General features: G+C 48.0%; 2 protein-coding genes and 1 pseudogene across 10 annotated transcripts in view; 1 reads left to right on the top strand and 2 right to left on the bottom strand.

Annotated features, from left to right (window-relative positions):
- Edc3 (enhancer of mRNA decapping 3) overlaps positions 1-18385 on the bottom strand; it is a 231312-nt gene that overhangs the window by 47817 nt on the left and 165110 nt on the right. The window contains exon 1 of one of the 8 annotated variants that reach the window (XM_087198885.1): positions 4461-4616. The exons of 5 other annotated variants lie outside the window; for them this stretch is intronic. The gene's annotated coding sequence lies outside the window, so the exon portion shown is untranslated. Of the gene's footprint in view, positions 1-4460; positions 4617-18385 lie in introns of those variants that run through there. 2 more of the 8 variants (XM_087198894.1, XM_087198888.1) reach the window with 2 other exon arrangements.
- LOC147821874 (large ribosomal subunit protein eL6 pseudogene) lies at positions 6380-7386 on the top strand (annotated as a pseudogene).
- Positions 10059-15735, bottom strand: LOC147821875 (cytochrome P450 1A1). Of its 2 annotated transcripts, none has more exons than XM_087198877.1 (7): positions 15393-15735; positions 12499-13361; positions 11857-11983; positions 11680-11769; positions 11466-11589; positions 11239-11325; positions 10059-11070 (listed from the first exon to the last, which is right to left on the bottom strand). In XM_087198877.1, the coding sequence occupies exons 2-7, from the start codon at positions 13333-13335 to the stop codon at positions 10776-10778; spliced, it is 1560 nt and encodes a 519-aa protein (XP_087055003.1). In that variant the 5' UTR covers positions 13336-13361; positions 15393-15735; the 3' UTR covers positions 10059-10775. The 2 variants fall into 2 exon arrangements, with proteins under 2 accessions (XP_087055003.1, XP_087055002.1); XM_087198876.1 differs by having other exon boundaries at positions 12499-13364; positions 15393-15733.

Raw genomic sequence — 18385 nt, forward strand, 5'->3', positions numbered from 1 at the left:
AACTCAACACATTTAACATCTAACAGGTCAGGAGTTATGTTTCTCCTACATCAGTTTCTCCAAAACTGCACACCAGGTAGTATTTCCAGAACACTCTCCTGAGGTCTATGAATGCGTAGATCCATCTTGTCTTCCTTCTATTAAAATGTTACAATCTCAAAGAGGCTTTCCCTGGCTACCCAATCTAACAAGGCTACTCATCATTTTTCAACACTTCCTTTTCTGTTATGACTGCAAAACGAATCACCACGTAAATTATCTTATGTGTTTGTTTATATTGTCACCCCACGAGAAGAAGGCAAAGAAACTTGTCTGTCTTCAGCCAAAAAGAGTGCCTACAATGGAAGAATTCAATAAATATTAAATGAATGAATCGATCAATCAGGTATAATGTGACACAAGTTAATCATTCAGAATCTAGAGTACGGTAAGTCCCTGACTTACGACTTATGAACAAGTTCTGTTCTGTGAGAACATTCAAAAGTTAGGTTCATTCGTAAGCTGACAAAGTGAGTTTTATAAGGTACACCTGTGAAAGTTCGCAATTCTAATGTTCGAAAGTCAAGGACTGTGTTTAAAAATACCTAAATGCATCTAACTCTTCTTAAAATGGTTCTGCGAATATCCTTAAAGCATCCTCTGGAAAATCCTATATAAGATATGAAATCTAACATTCCCCTACTCACAGAAGGAAGTTGGGAAATAACTAGCACATGAATATAAACATACATGTCTTAAGCACAAAGTGAAACACTCAGTGTTTTTCATGAAAAAAGGAAATAAAGAAGTATGTCAAATGAGGCCGGGGATTTAGCTCAGTGGTTTCGACATCTGCTGCGCAAGGACCCGAGTTTGATCCCTGGTAACAACAACAAAAAAAGCATATCAAGCTATTTCAGATATTAATTTCAGATGTAAACATCTACATAGTCTACATGCGGAAAAAGGACCAAAAACAACATACAATGGATCAATTTTTAAAAAAATTCCTTTAGTAAAAGTCCTATCAGAAACACAGCGCTCAAAAGAGCCTGCTTTAGGAATTGATTAAACTAGTTCTCTAGTGATCTAAGTGGCAAGTATCAACAAACAATGCAAACAAAACAAAACAATGTACTAGCAGGCTCATTCACAGGATTTTTCTTTTTCGGACATTAAGGGACATTGTTAAACTATAGCAATTAACAAAATACTTTTAAGAATTTAAGAGATCAGGGCTGGGGATTTAGCTCAGGGGTTCCACTGCCTGCCTCGCAAGTGAAAGGTCCCGAGTTCGATCCCCGGCACCAAAAAACAAAAAAATATTTAAGAGGTTAGGTGAATTTCCCATGCTACACAACTTCTACAACAATGAAGATGACAGAAAGGCACAAGATAAACATGTTAGGCTTACTTTTCCTTCCTGAACAGCCTTTGCCTATTTCTTACAAAAGCACAAATTTCTTTCCCTACCATTTATACTCCATCATACTCTAATGCTTATTTTAGATAAAGAACAAAAAGGTGTATTAAGAATAAAAATGAGGGATGGGGATTTAGCTCAGTGGTTCCGTCAACTGCCTTGAAAGCGCAAGGTCCCAAGTTCGATCCCCAGTACCAGAAAAAAAGAAAAAGAAGAAAAATGGTCCAGAAGCCAAGTGTGGTGGTGCATGCCTGTAATCCCAGCACTTGGGAGGCAGAGGCAGGAACATCACCTCGAGTCTGAGGCCAGCCTGGGCTATATAGTGAATTCAAGGCCAGCCTGGACTACAAAGTGAGATCCTGTCTCAAAAAACAAACAAACAAAAAAGACTGAAAATTAACTAGGTAGAAAAGGCTTTTACTTCTCCACTCAACATCTCTCTAAAACCTTTATGTTGTACAGTCAAATTTATACTATGCAAATAATACATGAATCAAAATCAATATTTTTGTTTTGAGACAAAGCCTTGCCGTGTAGTTCAGGCTGGCCTCCAGCTAACTATGCAGCCCAGGCTGGCCTGGAACCCACTGATCCTCCTGCCTCAGCCTCCTGAGTGTTGGGATTACAGGTATGTGCCACCACAACCAGCTCAAAATCAAATTTTCAACACTTTGAAAATATAGGTACTAGTTCACAACTGCAGATTTTTCTTTTTACTTGTAGATTAATAGAAAAAGTTTTAAAAGTAATCACTGGGGGCCGAGGATGTAGCTCAGTGGTGCCATGCCCGCCTGGCAAGCGCAAAGTCCAGAGTTCAATCCCAGTACTGAGGAAAAACAAGTAACCACTCTATGTTTAACACACTGCCCTCTTTTTTTTAAACTGCAAATGTCTCTCTGTAAAACACATTCATGCTGAGCTGGGAGTGGTGGTGCACACCTGTAGTCCCGGCATTCGGGAGGCTGAGGCAGAATCACTGCAGTTTGAGCCTAGCCTGGTCTACATGGTGAGACTGTCTCAAAAAACAAAACAAAACAAAAAACCACACACATTAATGTTTTATTCAAAACTCATCAAATAAGTTTATACTACAGAGAAAATTTCTACTTTTACACAAAACAGGAACTCAAGTGCCACCAACTGGGCCAAAATGAACACACTATGGGAGCTTTCTCCTTTTGTACCAAGTTACAATATATAAAGTCTACATATTTCAGGTGTACAGGCCTATGACTTTTTGCCTGTTAATTCATCCATATAGTCTGTACCCCCAATCAAGACAGAGAATATTTCTTTTTTTTTTTTTTTTGGTACCAGGGATCGAGCTCGAGTCCTTGATGCTTGCGCAGCAGGCAGCGAAACCACTGAGCTAAATCCCCGGCACAAGTCAGAGAATATTTCTAACACTCCATTAGGCTCCATTGTTTCCCCAAAAGATATCCATTACTCTGACATTCATCATGAAGGATCAGTTTAGCCTACTTTCCAACGTTATAAAATTGGAATCATAAAGATTCTCTTAAAAGTATTTGGCTTCCCTCAATTATACATCTACATCTGTACAACTCATCTCTGTGGCTGCACATATCAAACATTAACTCTCTGTCATGTCTGTGCTGTATTCTATCTACCACATTAAGTATGTCTCAATGTATTTTCCATTCTGTTGATAACACAGCTGGGTTACTTCCAGTTCTAAGCTATTATCATGAACATTTTTATGTTTTTGTGGTGGACAAATGCACCTACTTCTGCTGTGCATATGACACAGGAAGTCATAGTGTAGATAGTATATTTGGCTTTATTAAAAGCTATTAGGTGGCCCTGTAGCTCAACCGCACAGCGCCTGCCCCGCAAGTGTCAGGCCCTGAGTTCCATTCCCGGTACTAAATAAATAGCTACCAGGTGGACCGAAGATGGAGCTCAGTGGCACCGCGCTTGTTCAAAGTACTGAGTTTGATTCTCCGTACTGAAGGAAAAAAAAAAAAGCTAATAGGTTTTTCTTTTGATGAAGCTGAAAATGTAGAAAAGGTAAGTAAACTTTCCACTGTCATGTGTGTGCAGGGGTACACTGAGTCTTGAGGTAAAATGCATCTATTCGTTACACGTCAAAAAAGTTGGGACGCTTTTCCTTCCACAGCCCTACCCCGACAAGGAGGCTCCACAAAAACTTCTTAGTAATCGAAAAATCTATTCTTCGCAACCGTTTTTACTTCACAGACAGAAACCAGCAATAGAAACTTTATGCCCAGTACAACTTATCTAGTACTCATTACAAAATTTTAAAAAGAAAAAGAAAAAGGTAGGAGCCATCCGAGTTGCAATACAAAACTGTTCGACACTGATCATTTATATTTCGTAAAAGTAAGACCTACAGGAGACGGCAGACCTCGATTAGTTTAGCCTGTGGTTAGTGAAGAGAAGAAAACACATTCTGAGTCGCTAGTTCATCTGTAACCACAGAAGAAGCCTGTTAAGACCAAACTACCTCAGCTAATCAACAACTCAATTACTAATATAATCTACAGCACACAAAAGGTGCCAATACGCTAAGAACCACAGACTTTTACGTGGGGCAGGAAAGAATCAAGTGGAAGTTCCCGGGGTTCAGCAGAGGCTGTTCCCTCGCAGGTACCAGCTTCTCTGCCACTCTCTCTTCCCGCAGCCCAGTGCACCTCTGTGCTCAAGTTCTCAGTCACGGAAGTGGCACTCGAGCTCTTCCCTGCCACCCACTTCATTGTTCAACAGGATCCTGAGGCACGCAGCAGTGAAAGAGCCGCAGCAGCCACTACCAGAGGCTGGACGCGTCCAGGCTGCTAACACGGCGCATGATTACCCCAGGCGGTTGGAAGCCCGCAGTCCTGCGCCTCCAGCCTCAAAACCCTGGGGCACCTGTGAGAACCCGGACCCCTGCACGCCCAACGTGAACCCAGCTCGTGCCCGCCTCTAACGAGGTCTACAAGGCCCGAACCCCGCTGCCTAACAGCGAACCCGGCTGGCAACGCCAGAAGCTCCCTCCCGCGAACACCCACACACCAGCCGCCTCCCCACGTCCCACCTCCGAGCTGTCCGATCTGGGCCTCCTCCGCACACTACACAGAACCTCCCAGCCGAGCGAAGATACCGAGAGGGACTTCTCCACCCCCACCCCCACGCCGGAAGAACTCCCGGCGTCTCCACGCCGCGTCCTGATGTCACTTCCGGCGCGACTCCTATGAAACGCCAGAAGGGCAGCTGAGGGGCTGGGGCTCAGGAAGTTTGAGAAGTTGGAGGATGTGGTCACAGCGGGTCCTGCGGATTTCCAGAAATACACGTGGGTTCTCTTATCACATGCCTGACAGCTAATATTCGCCGGGCTGCAGACTGCAGTCGGGGTCCTACACCCCCACTACCTGGCCTAGGCTCCTGAGGCGCAGTCCCTCGCTGGCTCATTGAAAAGCTCTCCTTCCCATTCTGTCCCAGTGTTAGGCAGGTAGACATTAGTGCAACCGAGAGACAGATAGGGTCAGAAGGGGTCCAAAATAGCGTGCACTGGAAGTTGAGTAAAGGAACAAAGACATCATTGTGTAATAACACTTGTAATCATTTGTTACATCTCAAACCTAAAGCAGTCCCACAGAGCACACTGACATTTTAAGGTTACACATTGAGCACAGTCCTGATCCCTGCCCGTCTAGTTCCAAAGCAAGGCCTATGATGTTCCTGGATGCCATAACCTGCAACCCATTGATAGCAGGAAAGGAGGTCTTTTTCAAAGATACTGCTGCCTTGGGCTGGGACCTGCTTTAAATTAACCATTTGTCTTTTGTAAGATTCTCACATGATGAAATTAGCAGTTCCTAAGTAACTTCTATGTAAGATGTTGATAAGCGTCATAATTGTCCCAACTCCCCAGACCCCAAGAGTAACTCTTGGGTGCATAACAATGTATCTAAACATGTACTGCATGCAGATCCCTTTGTGGTAAGGTCCTCCGCCCTTGAAGGTATGACTTTCTATACCTACTTTACAACAATACTCCTATACATCTGCCCGGCCTGTATGTCTTGATTGAGTATATCTATGAGGGTGCCTCCAGAAGAGATTACCATTTGTGTTTGTGGACTCTCAAAGCAGATAGCCCTTCCCAGTGTGTATGGGGACCATCCAATCCATTGAGGGACTGAAGAGGACAAAAAAGAGGTTGAATGAACTCTTCCTGACTGCTAGAGCTGGGACATTGATCTTCTGCCTTCAATGCTTCTGACACTCAGGCCTTCACGTGAGCTTAGAAGCTACATCACCAGCTCACTGGCTCTTTGGCCTTTGAACTACATCACCAGTTTTCCTGGGTCTCCAGTTTGCAGATAACAGATCATGAGACATCTGGGGCTCCATAATTGTATGAGGTTGTAATAAACCTCTTTATATATGTGTAGATATGTAACATTATATGGGAGAGATTCTTATTGAAAAAAATATATATGTAGTTTCTCTGGAGAACTCTGACTAATAAAGAGAAGGACAAGGAAAAGATTCTGGGTGGCTCTTAGACCAAATAAGAGCAGCTTCAACAGTCTATAAAGTGGGTTTATTCTGGACTCCTGGTCCCTAATGTGACTTTTTTGGGGTGTTTTTTTTTTTTTTTTTTTTTTGGAGTCAGGGTCTCACTAAGTAGTTCAGGCTGTCCTCAAACTCTCAGCAATCCAACTGCCTCAGCCTCCTGAGTACTGGGATTACAGGCATGCACCACCACGCCTAGCCCTGATGTGACATTTTAAAAACTGAGACTTAATACATACACCATAATATTTATCCTTTTAAAGTGTACAGCTCTTCCCATCTTGCAAGATGTTAGGTGAAAAAGCTGAGAAGCCAGATACTAAAGAGGAGAAACCCAAAGCCAAGGAGGCTGGTGTCACTGGCACAGTTATAAAGAGTAATGTACGGCCGGGGATTTAGCTCAGTGATTTCGCCGCCTGCTACACAAGCACGAGGACCCAAGTTCAATCCCCAGTACCAAAAAAAAAAAAAAAAAGTAATGTAAAGGCTGAGAAGCCCAAGAAGGGGCAGCCTCACTGCAGCTGAAACTCAGTCCTAGTTAGAGGAATTAGTAGATACTCCTGATCTTCTATGTATTTCAGAAAGGCTGTGTATAAGAGGAAGTGCTCAGCTGCTAAACCCAAGTTGAGAAGAAAAAGAAGAAGGCTCTTGCTACTGTCACAAAACCAGCTGGTGGTGACAAGAATGGTGGTACCTGAGTGGTATTACACACTACCCTACTGAAGATGTGTCCTGAAAGCTGTTGAGCCACAAAAAGCCCTTCAGTCAGCATGTGAGAAAACTGAGCTAGCTTCACTCCTGGGACCTTCTTGATCATCCTCACAGGGCGCCACAGAGGCAAGAGAGTGGTTTTCCTGAAGCAGCTGGCCAGTGGCTTGCTACTTGTGACTGGGCCTCTTAACCTTAATCGCATTCCTCTGCGTAGAACACATAAGGAATCTGTCATTGCCACCTCCACGAAAATTGATATCAACAAAGTGAAAATCCCCAAAAACCTCACGGCTGCTTACTTCAAGAAGAAGAACCTGCAGAAGTCCAGACACCAGGAGAGTGAGATCTTCAACACTGAGACTCAGAGACAGCAGATTTCAGAGCACCGCAAGGTTGATCAAAAAGTGGTGGACTTTCAGATTGTACCAAAAACTCAAACAATTCCTCAGCTCTGGAGCTACATGTGATCCGTTTTTGCTCTGACAAATGGAGTGTACCCTCACAAATTGGTGTTCTAAATTTCTGGCTAAGAACCTAATAATTGATACATTTTTTAGAACTAAAGTGTACAATTCCGAGATTTTTATTATATTCACAAAGTTGTGCCATCATCACCACTAATTCCAGAGCATTTTCATCACTCTGCCATAAAGAGTGATGGCATAAGTACTACTACTCTGCGGTAAAGATAAACATGAGTCAGGCCAGGGATTTAGCTCAGTAGGTCCTGAGTTCAATCCCCCATACCAAAAAAAAAAAAAAGATAAACATGGGTCATTTGTAGGTGAACGAATGTACTTGAGACCACAATGTTAAGTGAAATAAAAGACACACAAGCTTAAATATCGCACAGTTTCTCTTATATGAGAAACTAAAAATGCTAAAAAGTACAAAATCAGATAGGTAATGGGAAGTAGGGAGAGAGCTCTGTCGCAAAGGGGAAGAGGATCAAGAGATGGAGTGGGCAAGCCGGGTGTGGTGACACACATCTGTAATCCCAGCACTCAGGAGGCTGAGGCAGGAGGATCGCTGTGAGTTCGAGGCCAGCCTGGGCTACATAGTGAGCTCAAGGATAGCTTCAACTGCAGAGCAAGACCCTGTCTTGAATGGGGGGGGGGTAGAGAGAGGGAGAGAGAGATGGAGTGGGAAGAAAGAAGGGAAAGGGGACAAATAAAAGAATTCAGATGTGTTAAGTACATGCACCAAGGAATGTAATATTATATGCTGCAAATATACTGATAAAAATTTTTAAAAAGTCCTGGACCATTAGCGGTAACTCTCCTTCACTCCATCCCAAGTCCCTCAAAACCATTCAGTCTCCATGGATTCAACTATTCCACGCATTTCCTATAATGAGATTGTGTAATATGTGGCCTGCATGTATAATGAGTGTCTGTTTGAATAATCTTTTCCAGCTTCATTCATGTGGTAACAGCTACCTGTGCTACGTTCCTTTCTATGACTGATTAGTATTTCATTGTATGGATTTTTTGTGTATCCATTCATCAAGTCATTTGGGTTATTTAATTTGAGTTATTTAATACTTTTTTTATATTATGACTAACACTATTAGGAACATTCAGGGACGAGTTTTTGTGTGGCCATCTGTTTTTGTTTCTCTTGGGTTTATATCTAGGAGAGATTACTAGGCCATATGGTAATTCTATGTTTCATATTTTGCAGATCTGCAGATTTTTTCCAAAGCAGCTCTGTATATCATCTTACATTTCCACAACAATCAATGAGTGTTCTTTTTAGGGGCACCAAAATATATCACACTTCTCTAAAGAGACACTCAGAAGCCTCTAAATGATTTGAGCACAGAATATTCAGGAGGGACATTTACAGGAGAGATAACAGCTTCCCTCTCCATGTGTACGCTGCCAGCTATGGATCCCTCATGGGAACATTACAACCAGAAAAGGTTCAAAGCCTGCCTCTGACCTGCCATTGCCACATGAGATGGTCCAATAACTCATCCCACGACTAAAGAACAGAAGATTAATTCTGGTTCAAAACCTGGGCAGTGATTTAAAAAACCCCTGGATATAATGGATTCAGGTCTTGAGACCTAATTTTGTCACATACAAAACCACTTCTGCTCCACAAGCCCAACAAACTAGTCTAAATTCATTCACCAGAGTGGTCACGGATAATCATATTTCCTCTTAGCCAGTCAAGGGAGAATTTGTGCTATTGTAAACCCTACTTACTACACCTATACAAATACTACAGGGCAAATAGAAAGGTCACCTGGCTCCCTAAAACAAATCAATTCAATTCTGGGACATGTTTCTATTGCCTAGATTTCATAATCTAGGCCAGTGGTGATGAACCTATGGCATGCATGCCACACCAAGCTGTTTATATCTCTGAAAGTTCTGTTATTGTCCTTTTCTTTTAATGTATGAGCTATTTTTTCCAAATTAAAATCTCAGCATTCAGGTTTAATTGCCGTGTTGGCATTTTGCAATAAATAAGTGGGTTTTGGATTGCAGTTTGAGCACTTGTTCTCTAGAAGATTTGCCATCACTGATCTAGGCTGTTGGCTTCTAGATCTACTTTACGAGGACCAAGAGTTAGTTTTATTCTGATAATTGCCTGTGTTACAATTGGCTGATACAGTCGATCCAGAAATTTAAGTGCTACTGCTTAGCACCTATTGTTACTTATGATGGCCCAATAACTTCTATGACAAAAGAAGAAAAGATTAATTCCCTAACCCCACCCCCACCGCTGGGCTCCATCTTCCTGCATGGACCTTAGGTAAGCCCTGCTCACCATGAATGGGACAATACTTTTTATCAGTCAGGCCCCTCAACCATTTGGGGAGGCTCTTAAAAGCAGAGACTGTGTTTTGTTCCTTTTATGCTTCCAGTGCTGGCTCAGAGAATACCCTCCATAGAAGTGCGACAATCCAAAAAGGAAGGAAGACAGTGAAGTGACAGTCTTGTCCCCTAAACAGACTGGCTGAGAGCAATAAATTCATCTATCCATTGCCACCTCCCATGGAAAAACCCAACACAAGACTGGGCCCAAGGTGGGCAGGCACGGGGATGTGTGATGACTTCAGCTGAGATTCAAATATTCCCCACCTGTAGGATTTCTGGGCAACATTTTATTTAGCTCAGGTGGATGCTTCCTACACATTTATGGACACTTGGGTTTCATTGTTCTCTGTTGCATTAGCTGGTTCTTAGGATCATATATAATAAATGCAAACATACAACCACAGTGCAGGCTAGAATAAAAAGTTGTTGTGTACAAACATTTAAAAATAGACATTTGAAGCCAGGTGTGCTGATGCACACCTGTAATATCAGCACTTTGGGAGACTGAGGCAGGAGAATCACAACCCTGAGCTCAGCCTGGGCAACACAGAGACTTAGGAAGACTCTGTTGCAAAAAAAAAAAAAAAAAAAAGAGGCTCTGGATAAAGTCCTTGAGTTTAATACCTAGTATCACATATAAAAGAAAAATTCTATATGGGGTGTAGATAAGGGAGATGAGTAAAAGGTAACTGAAATATTTCTTCATTCCAGCCCTGGTTCTTGGACTTAGATGCAGTTTCTCTTCGATGCAAGTCCCAGCCCCTCCTGGATAGGAACAAGGGTCTTACAAGGTTAGGAGGCAGCCATGTTTGTCGCTCTCTGGAGGTAGGGCAGACAAATGTGATCCCCAAGGCGTGGAATTGCCAGCATATGGGATCACATGGCTCAGCCTTGGGCAAATGGCAATGCCATCTCGGGGCCAGTTGGGCTGTCTCTTCCCTTAAATCCTGGCAGTTCCCACAAGGATCAGACAGGTCCTGGCATGGCCCACTCTAAATGTTTATCCAGCCAGGCAGTGGCTAGGCCCAGAGAATTGCAGAGAGCTCCTCGGACTTTCTCAGAGGCACTTAACCATGCAGGGCTCCCAGCTCAGGCTCCTCTGTGGAAGCCCTCTTGGCTCCCCTGGGCCTCTGCTGTGCCCACTGTCTGTGTGCAGTATGCGGAGTGGCAAGCTGGGGTAGGGGGCTGGCATGATCCTCTAAGATCTGTGAGTTTCAGGCTGAAGTTCAGATGCCTGGACCAGTGCTCAAGTCTGGTGCCCACACAGACCAGGTAGACAGATCTAGGCTTCAGGGCCTGGAAGGACGTAGCTCTGCCTGGAAGTGCTTGCATCGGGGATGCTTCATAGTCAGACCATAGATGGGGGTCATATCCACCTTCATGCCTGGTGATATGCTGAATTCCAGCTGCTGCACCAGGATAGCCAAGAAGAGGAAGACTTCCCAGCGGCCAATAGTCTCCCCGATGCACCGGCGCTTGCCCAAGCCAAAGATAATCACCTTCTCGCTCAATGCCTTGTCCACAGTGCCATCAAGACAGAGAAAGCGTTCTGGCCTGAACACGGATGGGTCACTCCACAGCTTCCTGTAATCAGAGGGAGGCAGCTGAAGGGACAGCTTGGGGTTCAGAAGCATTAAGTGGGTTGGGCCCCAAAGGACAGGGATGGGAAAATGGCACATAGACAGAAGGATCTGAGCCCAAGGGAGGGTGGCCCAGCCCACCCAAGAGTTTCCGCTGCCCCTTACAACTTACTCATCATGGTTAATCTGCCACTGGTTCACAAAGACACAGCGCCCCTTGGGGATGTAAAAGCCACTCAGACTTGTGTCTCTTATGGTGCTGGGGAAGGAGAAAGCAGAGTCAGCCTCAGGGTAACAGAGGAATCCCCCATGTTCCATGCCATGACCCTCTGGTCTCTCGTCGGTCTGTGGACTACAGCAAGGCCCAGTGTCAGATAGTAGGGACCCGGGCAGCCTTACCTGTGCGGGATGGTGAAGGGCAAGAAGGAGGAGTGTCGGAAGACCTCCATGATGAAGGCTTCCAGGTAGGGCAACTGGCTTCTGTCAGTGAGCCGGGGTCGCCGCTCCCTGCCAATCACTGTGTCTGCAGAACACAAGATCCAGATGGACTAAGGGGCTGCTCAGGCCTTGGTAGACCCCTTCCTGGACCCCTATGGAAGGAGCCACCACCTACCCAGCTCCTCCTGGATCTTTCTCTGTACCCTTGGGTTCGTCACCAGGTACAGGAGGCTCCAGGAGATGGCAGTTGTGACTGTGTCAAAACCTGGACAGCGTAGAACATAGGGAGAAGTTAGGCAGGTGACAGATCAGGACACTCGGGCACAGAAAGGGAACAATGGGCTGGTCCTACCAGCTCCAAAGAGGTCAAGGACAATGCTAATGATCTTGTGGTCTGAAAGCTGAATATTGGCATTCTCATCCAGCTTCCTGTCCTCACAGTGCTCTATCAGGCTGTCTGTAATATCCCGGATGTGACCCTGAGTATGAAAGACACACAGATGAGCAGATCCCAAGCCCAGGCCCACCTCCAACCCCCTTCCAGCCTGGTCCCTCACTGTCCCTCCCACTTTTGTTCAAAAGGTTAACACCAATCGCAGCTGCTGTCCCAGCTCACAGCCTCCCCAGGCTCTGTGCTACCTTAGAATACTAGGGACGCCCGCCACACGGAGTTTCATGCTATTATCTGAATGTGCTCTTTAACCTTTCTCTACCACGAAGCCAGGAGACAAACTCCTAACTCTCTCCCATCCGTGCAACAACTGGTCCACAAACCTGCATGGAGTGACTTTTAGGGGCTCTTGCTGACGGAAGCCTAGAAGAAACAGTTCTACTTCCCTGGTGAGGATGATGTCCACTCTGTAACAGCTTCAAACTCCCAGGGTGGAGCCTCCCTGAGAACCTGCCCAGCCTCGTGCTATTTCTTTCATCTCTGACCTCCTGGCCACTGACACCATTTGCTTCCCTGGCCCACCTGCCTCTCCCCAGCCTGTACCTCCTCAAATGTTTTGTAGTGCTCCTTGACCATCTTCTGTGTGAAGACAGAGAACTTCCTAGTCAGTTCCTTGAAGTTATCCATGGCAGAGTTGGGCAGGTACTGGAGAACGGGGATGAAGTCAGCTGGGTTTCCAGAGGCAGTCACCTCCCCAAACTCATTATTTAGGTCAACTAAATCAAGCAGCTCTTGGTTGTCATGGTCATAGCGCTGCCCAAAGCACATGGCACAGATGACATTGGTCACTGAGACCACCACATATCTGTAGGGGTCAAAGTGCCCAGGGCCTGCCATGAGCTCCTGGAACTTGTTGATTAGGTATTCAGCCTCCTTCCTCACATGCTCCTCCAAGTAGCAGGAGGATGACGAGGCCGGGTCTGAGGCCACTGAGAAACTCTTCAGGGCGTCCTGTGCCAGGCGCCGGCGGGCAGCCCACACGGGGCCTGAATCTGGATTGAAGGTCATGCTCTGGCCATCAGAGATCAAGGTGAAGCTGTAGAGGTCGGGCCGGCCCTTGAAGTCGTCAGCCTGCCGCACCAGGGCTTGGCGGATGGTGTCCAGGCCGCTCAGCACCACCACAGGCGTGGAGCCGATGCGGATCTGCATCACATCCCCATAGCGCTCACTCAGCCTGGCCAGCGACAGGTGCGGGTTCTTGCCCAGAGTCAAAGCGTGCCCGATCAGCGGCCAGCCCCAGGGTCCCGGGGGTCTCTTCAGCCCTTTGGGAACCTGAGGCCTGGAAGCTCTGACTACCCAGAGCACCAGGCAGAAGATAGTGGCAGCCAGGAGCAGCTCCATGGCCGGGATGGACATCCGGAGTTCAGACACAGAAAACATGGTTAGTGTCAGGATCTTTGAGGCAGCTGCTGAGAGGTGGGACAAGAAAACAAAAATGAGACCATCAGATGGAGGACAAGAGGAGCCAATATCGTAAAAGGTCAGGATGTTGGTCAAGGAAAGAAGAAACTTCCCAGCCAGAACTGCTCAAGGACAACAGGGAGAGGAGGAGGGAGCAGAATTTGTTGAGCTGCCAGTGTGTTCCAAGAATTTCAGCCACTCCTCACTCAGCCCTGGCCACAACCCTATGCAGGAGGATGCAGGGAGGCTCAGAGGGGGTAAGCAACTCACTCAAGGTTGCACAGCCAGGAAGTGAGTGCTTCCAAAACACCTTCTCTCTCTCTCTCTCTTTTTTTTTGGGGGGGGGGGTTACCGGGGATCGAACTCTGGTCCTTGCGCTTGCAAGGCAGGTGGCGGAACCACTGAGCTAAATCCCCGGCCCAAGAACACCTTCTCTTAACTGCTGTACAACCTAAAGCAGTATTCTAATCTCAGATTCTGATTTCCACATATCAAAATTATCATTTACTTCACATTTTCCAAAACTCGGCTTCAAATCCATCCAAGTAACATCACTCTAAACAATATCTGTGAAAATATAGCTTTGATTTTCCCCCAACACATTCCAATAAATGTGTAATCAACATGTATCACTCCAGGGTTCTTTGAGTCCTACCCACCACTGTGAAAACCATGCTATTGGAAGGAGGAAGTTAGGGATCATCTGCTCCTTGGTCTCATTTCACGTTTCAGGGAAACTGATCTCCAGAAGGTGATTGACTTGCCCCAAACCACCTAGCGGTTGGTAATAGAGCCAGGACTCAGCTTCTAGGGAAAGTTTCCTCAAGAGCTTTTTGTGGTCAGCTGCTACCACAAGTACCTCCTTTAGAAGATCAAGAAAGAATTTCCCCAGAACCTCTGCAGTCTATGCTCAATCCCAGTCTAAGTAATCCTGCCAGACAGGAAGGACATCACCCAAGCCATGCTCCTCTCAGCCTCCCTTTCTGAGTTCAACAGATACATCCTTTAAAAGCAGCTAGATGGAACGCCCAGCAACAGAAATCCAGGCCAGATGGTTTACTGTGCTCAATTCTCAATGAATGAACAGTCCCTGCCTCCCTCTTCTGCCAGTCACCAGACAGCTGAGAATAAAGGGAAGGTTCCCACCCAGGCCAGGGGTATAAGGAAACTCCAGACTGGATTCGCAAAAGTTAGGAATGGATCTGAATTTAACAGACACTGAGATGAAACTTTCTAGGCTGCATCCAGAAAGGATGTGCAAATTCGTGGATCACTCTCTGCAAGGCACTAGGCTCTGCCTGCGGCATCTATCTCCACTGCCATGGAGGTCAGGAGAGCCAATTTCTACTCTGAGTGGCCTCGGATTGGTCATTTTACCTTTCTAGGCTCAGGCCGCATAACCTGAAAGCGAGGGTGGGACAAGATCTCTCACAATTCAAGTGCCCAGCCAGAAGAGAAGAGAAGACACAGACACAAAACACGCTAGATCTCCAAATCCCTGAGAGAACCGGCTGTGTCACACAGCAGGTGACATCCAGCCTGTCTGTGTAGGGAGATGTAACTGCTGAGTTTTGGGGGACTTGTGCTTCCAGCTGCCTGCAGCCTGATCACCTCCCAGCAATGGACAAAGGACTCATTTCATGGATCGAGGGAGGGGCTGCACAGTCTCCCTGGTGGCCCTAGTGGGGGGACCTCAAGGTGCTACCCAAGGGCACTCTACCCAGAGTCACTGGGGATGGAGCTGGAGCCTGGGGCTTGGAGTCCAAGAGGGGGGTGGGTGGGGCATCTGTGTCTAGAGGTTTGGTACTTGATAGGGAACCTCAGGCAAGACCTGCTCTTCTTCTGGCCTCAGTGTTCCTACTAGAGGGTCAGGCTGCCTGGTCACTAAAGATGTTCTTAGCCTTCGGTTTTGGTTTTGGCGGTAATAGTACAGTGACTTCCTAGGAAGACCTGTAATCCCCCAAAGATCCCTTTTATTTGGAAGAAAGGGGCAAACCAGCAGGCCCCCTCCCCCACATGCACACACTCACACTCACCTGTGGCTGTGAGGTGCTAAGCTGAGAAGAGCAGTTTCTGGAGCAGGGACCCCAAGGAGGACGGCAGGCTCCCGATTCTGGCACCTTCAGACTGAAGGTGAAGGCACCACCTTTATAGCAGACTGCGTGTACCCGCCTCCTTCCCTGGAGCCCTGGGACACGGGTGGGGGCTGAAGGGGGACTGGAGGGTGGTGGCTCTGGGGGTGGGGTGAGGAAAGGACCTCATCTAGGTGCCCACACAGAACAGGGTGAGGGCTGGGGACACCTGGGGTCCCCACTCCCAAGGCTGCCTGTGTGTGCAATGCAGAACACACCAGGGAGGATGTGAGAGAGCAGTCCCAGGACAGTGTGAGGAGGGGACAGTGGGAGACACCGGCCTTCTCTCTGACATTTCTGCACCCCCGCACCACTGGGCGAGCAGTGCCAGGCAGGCAGAACAGGGCTGCCACGGAGTCCCTGCTCTCGTGAGAAGCCCGCAACCCCAGCCCGGGGTCATGGGCGGAGGCACCAAGAGTCGAGTCCCCTCTGCCAGTACTGGCACTGGCAAGGCGCCTCTGCCAGGGTGGGCTCATGGGACCCCCGGGCCACCTGCCCTTGGCTGGCTGCTGGGGCTGCGGGAGCTGAGGTTGGGGGCAGAGAAATCAGAAAGGGGGGGTGGGGTGGAGGGGTGTTTCAGGGACTGAGAGGGGACACCGCGTCAGAGGTCTCGTTCCTTGGCCCAGTGCCCGGTTGCGTGACAAGAGCCCAGGCGCGCGGGAAGGCGCTGTCACGCGAAGGGGGAGGAGAGCAGGCAGGGCTCTTAAAGGGGGGAGGGCAGGAGCCCGAGAGTCCCAGGGCGGGATTAGACGTGGCTGGAGCGGGTGGGGAGGAGGCTTGCCTGCGGAGCAGGCTGGGGCCTGGAGCGCAGCCTGCGCTGTCCACGGTCCCCACCCGCGACGGATCACGCGGCCCGCACCGCCCTGCACGCCTGGCTGTTTGCCTGCCCGGTGCCCCTCCCCTGCTAGGTCGCCCTTGCAAGAGGTCCAGGGAGAAAGGCTGCATTCGCGTGTCCAGCTCAACTTGTGCCCAACTCTCATCAGCAGGCAAGGGCACCGTCACCTGTCCCCCGGCCCAGGCCAGAAACAGTCTCCTCCGCCCCTCCCCTCCCACTGCAGTTGGCTGTCTTGGGCACTGCACAAATATTTACCAAGAGCCCTTTGTGTGCCAGGTGCTGGCGACTGAAACGGATGAGAGCCGAAATGACAATGCTTCTCCTCCCACCGCCCGCTTACATTCCCATGGGGGACACGTGTCATACGCCACAGAAATACAGTGATCACAATAGCAGAGGGTAAAAAAGTGCTATAGAAAAAGGCCCAGCAGAGAACGGGTAGGATTACGAGAGGATGTATCACAGTTTCACAGAGGGTTTGCTGGGTTTGCAGGAGTCTGGTGTCAAGAACCAAGGCCTTCAGGTCTGTGAGTGGAGAGAGAGCCCCCGGGGGAGAGGGCAGCAGGTTCAAAGGCCCTGGGGCAGCATCACCAGAAGCATTGGGCATGTGCAGGGGTCCTAGGACCAGGGATCATCCCTGCATTTAGGGTTGGGGGAATGGGATGCCTGTAGGGAACTTGCCATCCCCCCTCTTACAGAGTGTACCCCATTGGGAAATCTGAGACTGACTGTGTGACTCTGAGATGGTACTGGGGCCCAGCCCAGGAAGATCACACTGGCCACTGTGCTGAGGCCAGAGGGAGGGTGCAAGGGCACTCTGCTCTACTCTGAGGTCTGTCCCCCTCCGGGACCACACACTCCTCGAGGCCTTCGGTGCCCCTAAATCATCCGTGGGGAGCAGCCATAAGTACAGACAAGGCTTTGCTCGGTCCCTGCTCTAAAACATTTAGCCTATAACTGGGTTCCCAGTTTGTCTTTTGTCCCTTTCAATCCCTTCTCCCTGCTATGGCATCCAGACTGTTTGCTTGTTTGTTTGGGGTTGTACCAAAAAAAAAAAAACAAAAAAAAGAAAAGATTTGCAAGAATAAAAAACACAGATATTTTTCTGTCACCACCTTGTTTGCCCCTTGGAATCAAAGGCTAGATAAGGCACCTTTCGCAGAACCTAATAACTTTCCCACCTCTACTTTGTCCTTACTTTGAGTCTCAGATAAACTCTCTCTTGCTCTGGGATGCCTCTCCCACCCTCTCCACAGCAAGTTAGCTCTCTCCCGGTCTGTTTCTAGCTTTTCTCCAAAGTACTTCTCAAGACTTTGACCCTTGCTGTGACCTGGATGCCGCCCGCCACTTGTCCTTCCGTGCCCTAACATGAAAAAACAACCTGTGGGATACTGATGCGATATAACAAGTCCTTGCAAAGGTGAGCGATTGGTACAGGGGTTAGAGACAGCGGCATAGAGATGAGTCGCACAGCAAGAGGGACACACTGAACCCAAGAGCTGGTGCGCCAACGGTGGCCTTAGGCAGAAGAACAGGACACAAGGAGGTACTGCCGGCTTTCTCAGCATCCTTCCAATCATTCTGCTCGCTGCATCACTGATTCAGCCTGAGCAGCCTCACAGTCCCCAGGAGAGGTCTGTGCTTCAGGCCCAGGTAGGGCGAGACCCACACAAAGTAGACGAGAGCGAGGGACTCCTAGGTGCCCGGGCTGCTCTGCAGCCATGTTTTCCTCTCCTTCCCAGAGTCCCTGCCCTTTCACTAGCTGGAGAGAATCACAACTGGTAGAAAAGCCCTCCTGTGCTGGGCACCCCAGCATGCACCCAGAAAATCCCTGCTTTTGGTAGAAGTGTGTTGCTTTGCCCAGGGTCCCAAAGGGGGTGCTGATGCCTAAGGAACTCCTTAGCTAATAAAGCCAGCACCTCGCCCTCTGCTCAGCTGGAGAGACACGTCAGAAAGGCAGAGCCTGATGATGCCCAGCAAGCTGACGTGGAGCCTGGAGTGCTGGCACCTTGACTGGGGCAGGCTTTTCAGCCAGACTTCAAAGGGAGCCCCAGGGGGCCAC

This window comes from Heterocephalus glaber, unplaced genomic scaffold (assembly GCF_053883595.1).
Source record: "Heterocephalus glaber isolate CG9 unplaced genomic scaffold, H.glaber_assembly_v1.0 deba00001689, whole genome shotgun sequence".
Classification (NCBI taxonomy): Eukaryota; Metazoa; Chordata; class Mammalia; order Rodentia; family Bathyergidae; genus Heterocephalus; species Heterocephalus glaber.

Coding starts and splice junctions, on each gene's coding strand:
- LOC147821875 (XM_087198877.1), bottom strand. CDS start 13,335: ATGTTTTCTGTGTCTGAACTCCGGATGTCCATCCCGGCCATGGAGCTG. Junction 11,770..11,856: donor CCTTGACCTCTTTGGAGCTG/GTAGGACCAGCC, acceptor TACGCTGTCCAG/GTTTTGACACAGTCACAACT. Junction 11,590..11,679: donor AAAGATCCAGGAGGAGCTGG/GTAGGTGGTGGC, acceptor TGTGTTCTGCAG/ACACAGTGATTGGCAGGGAG.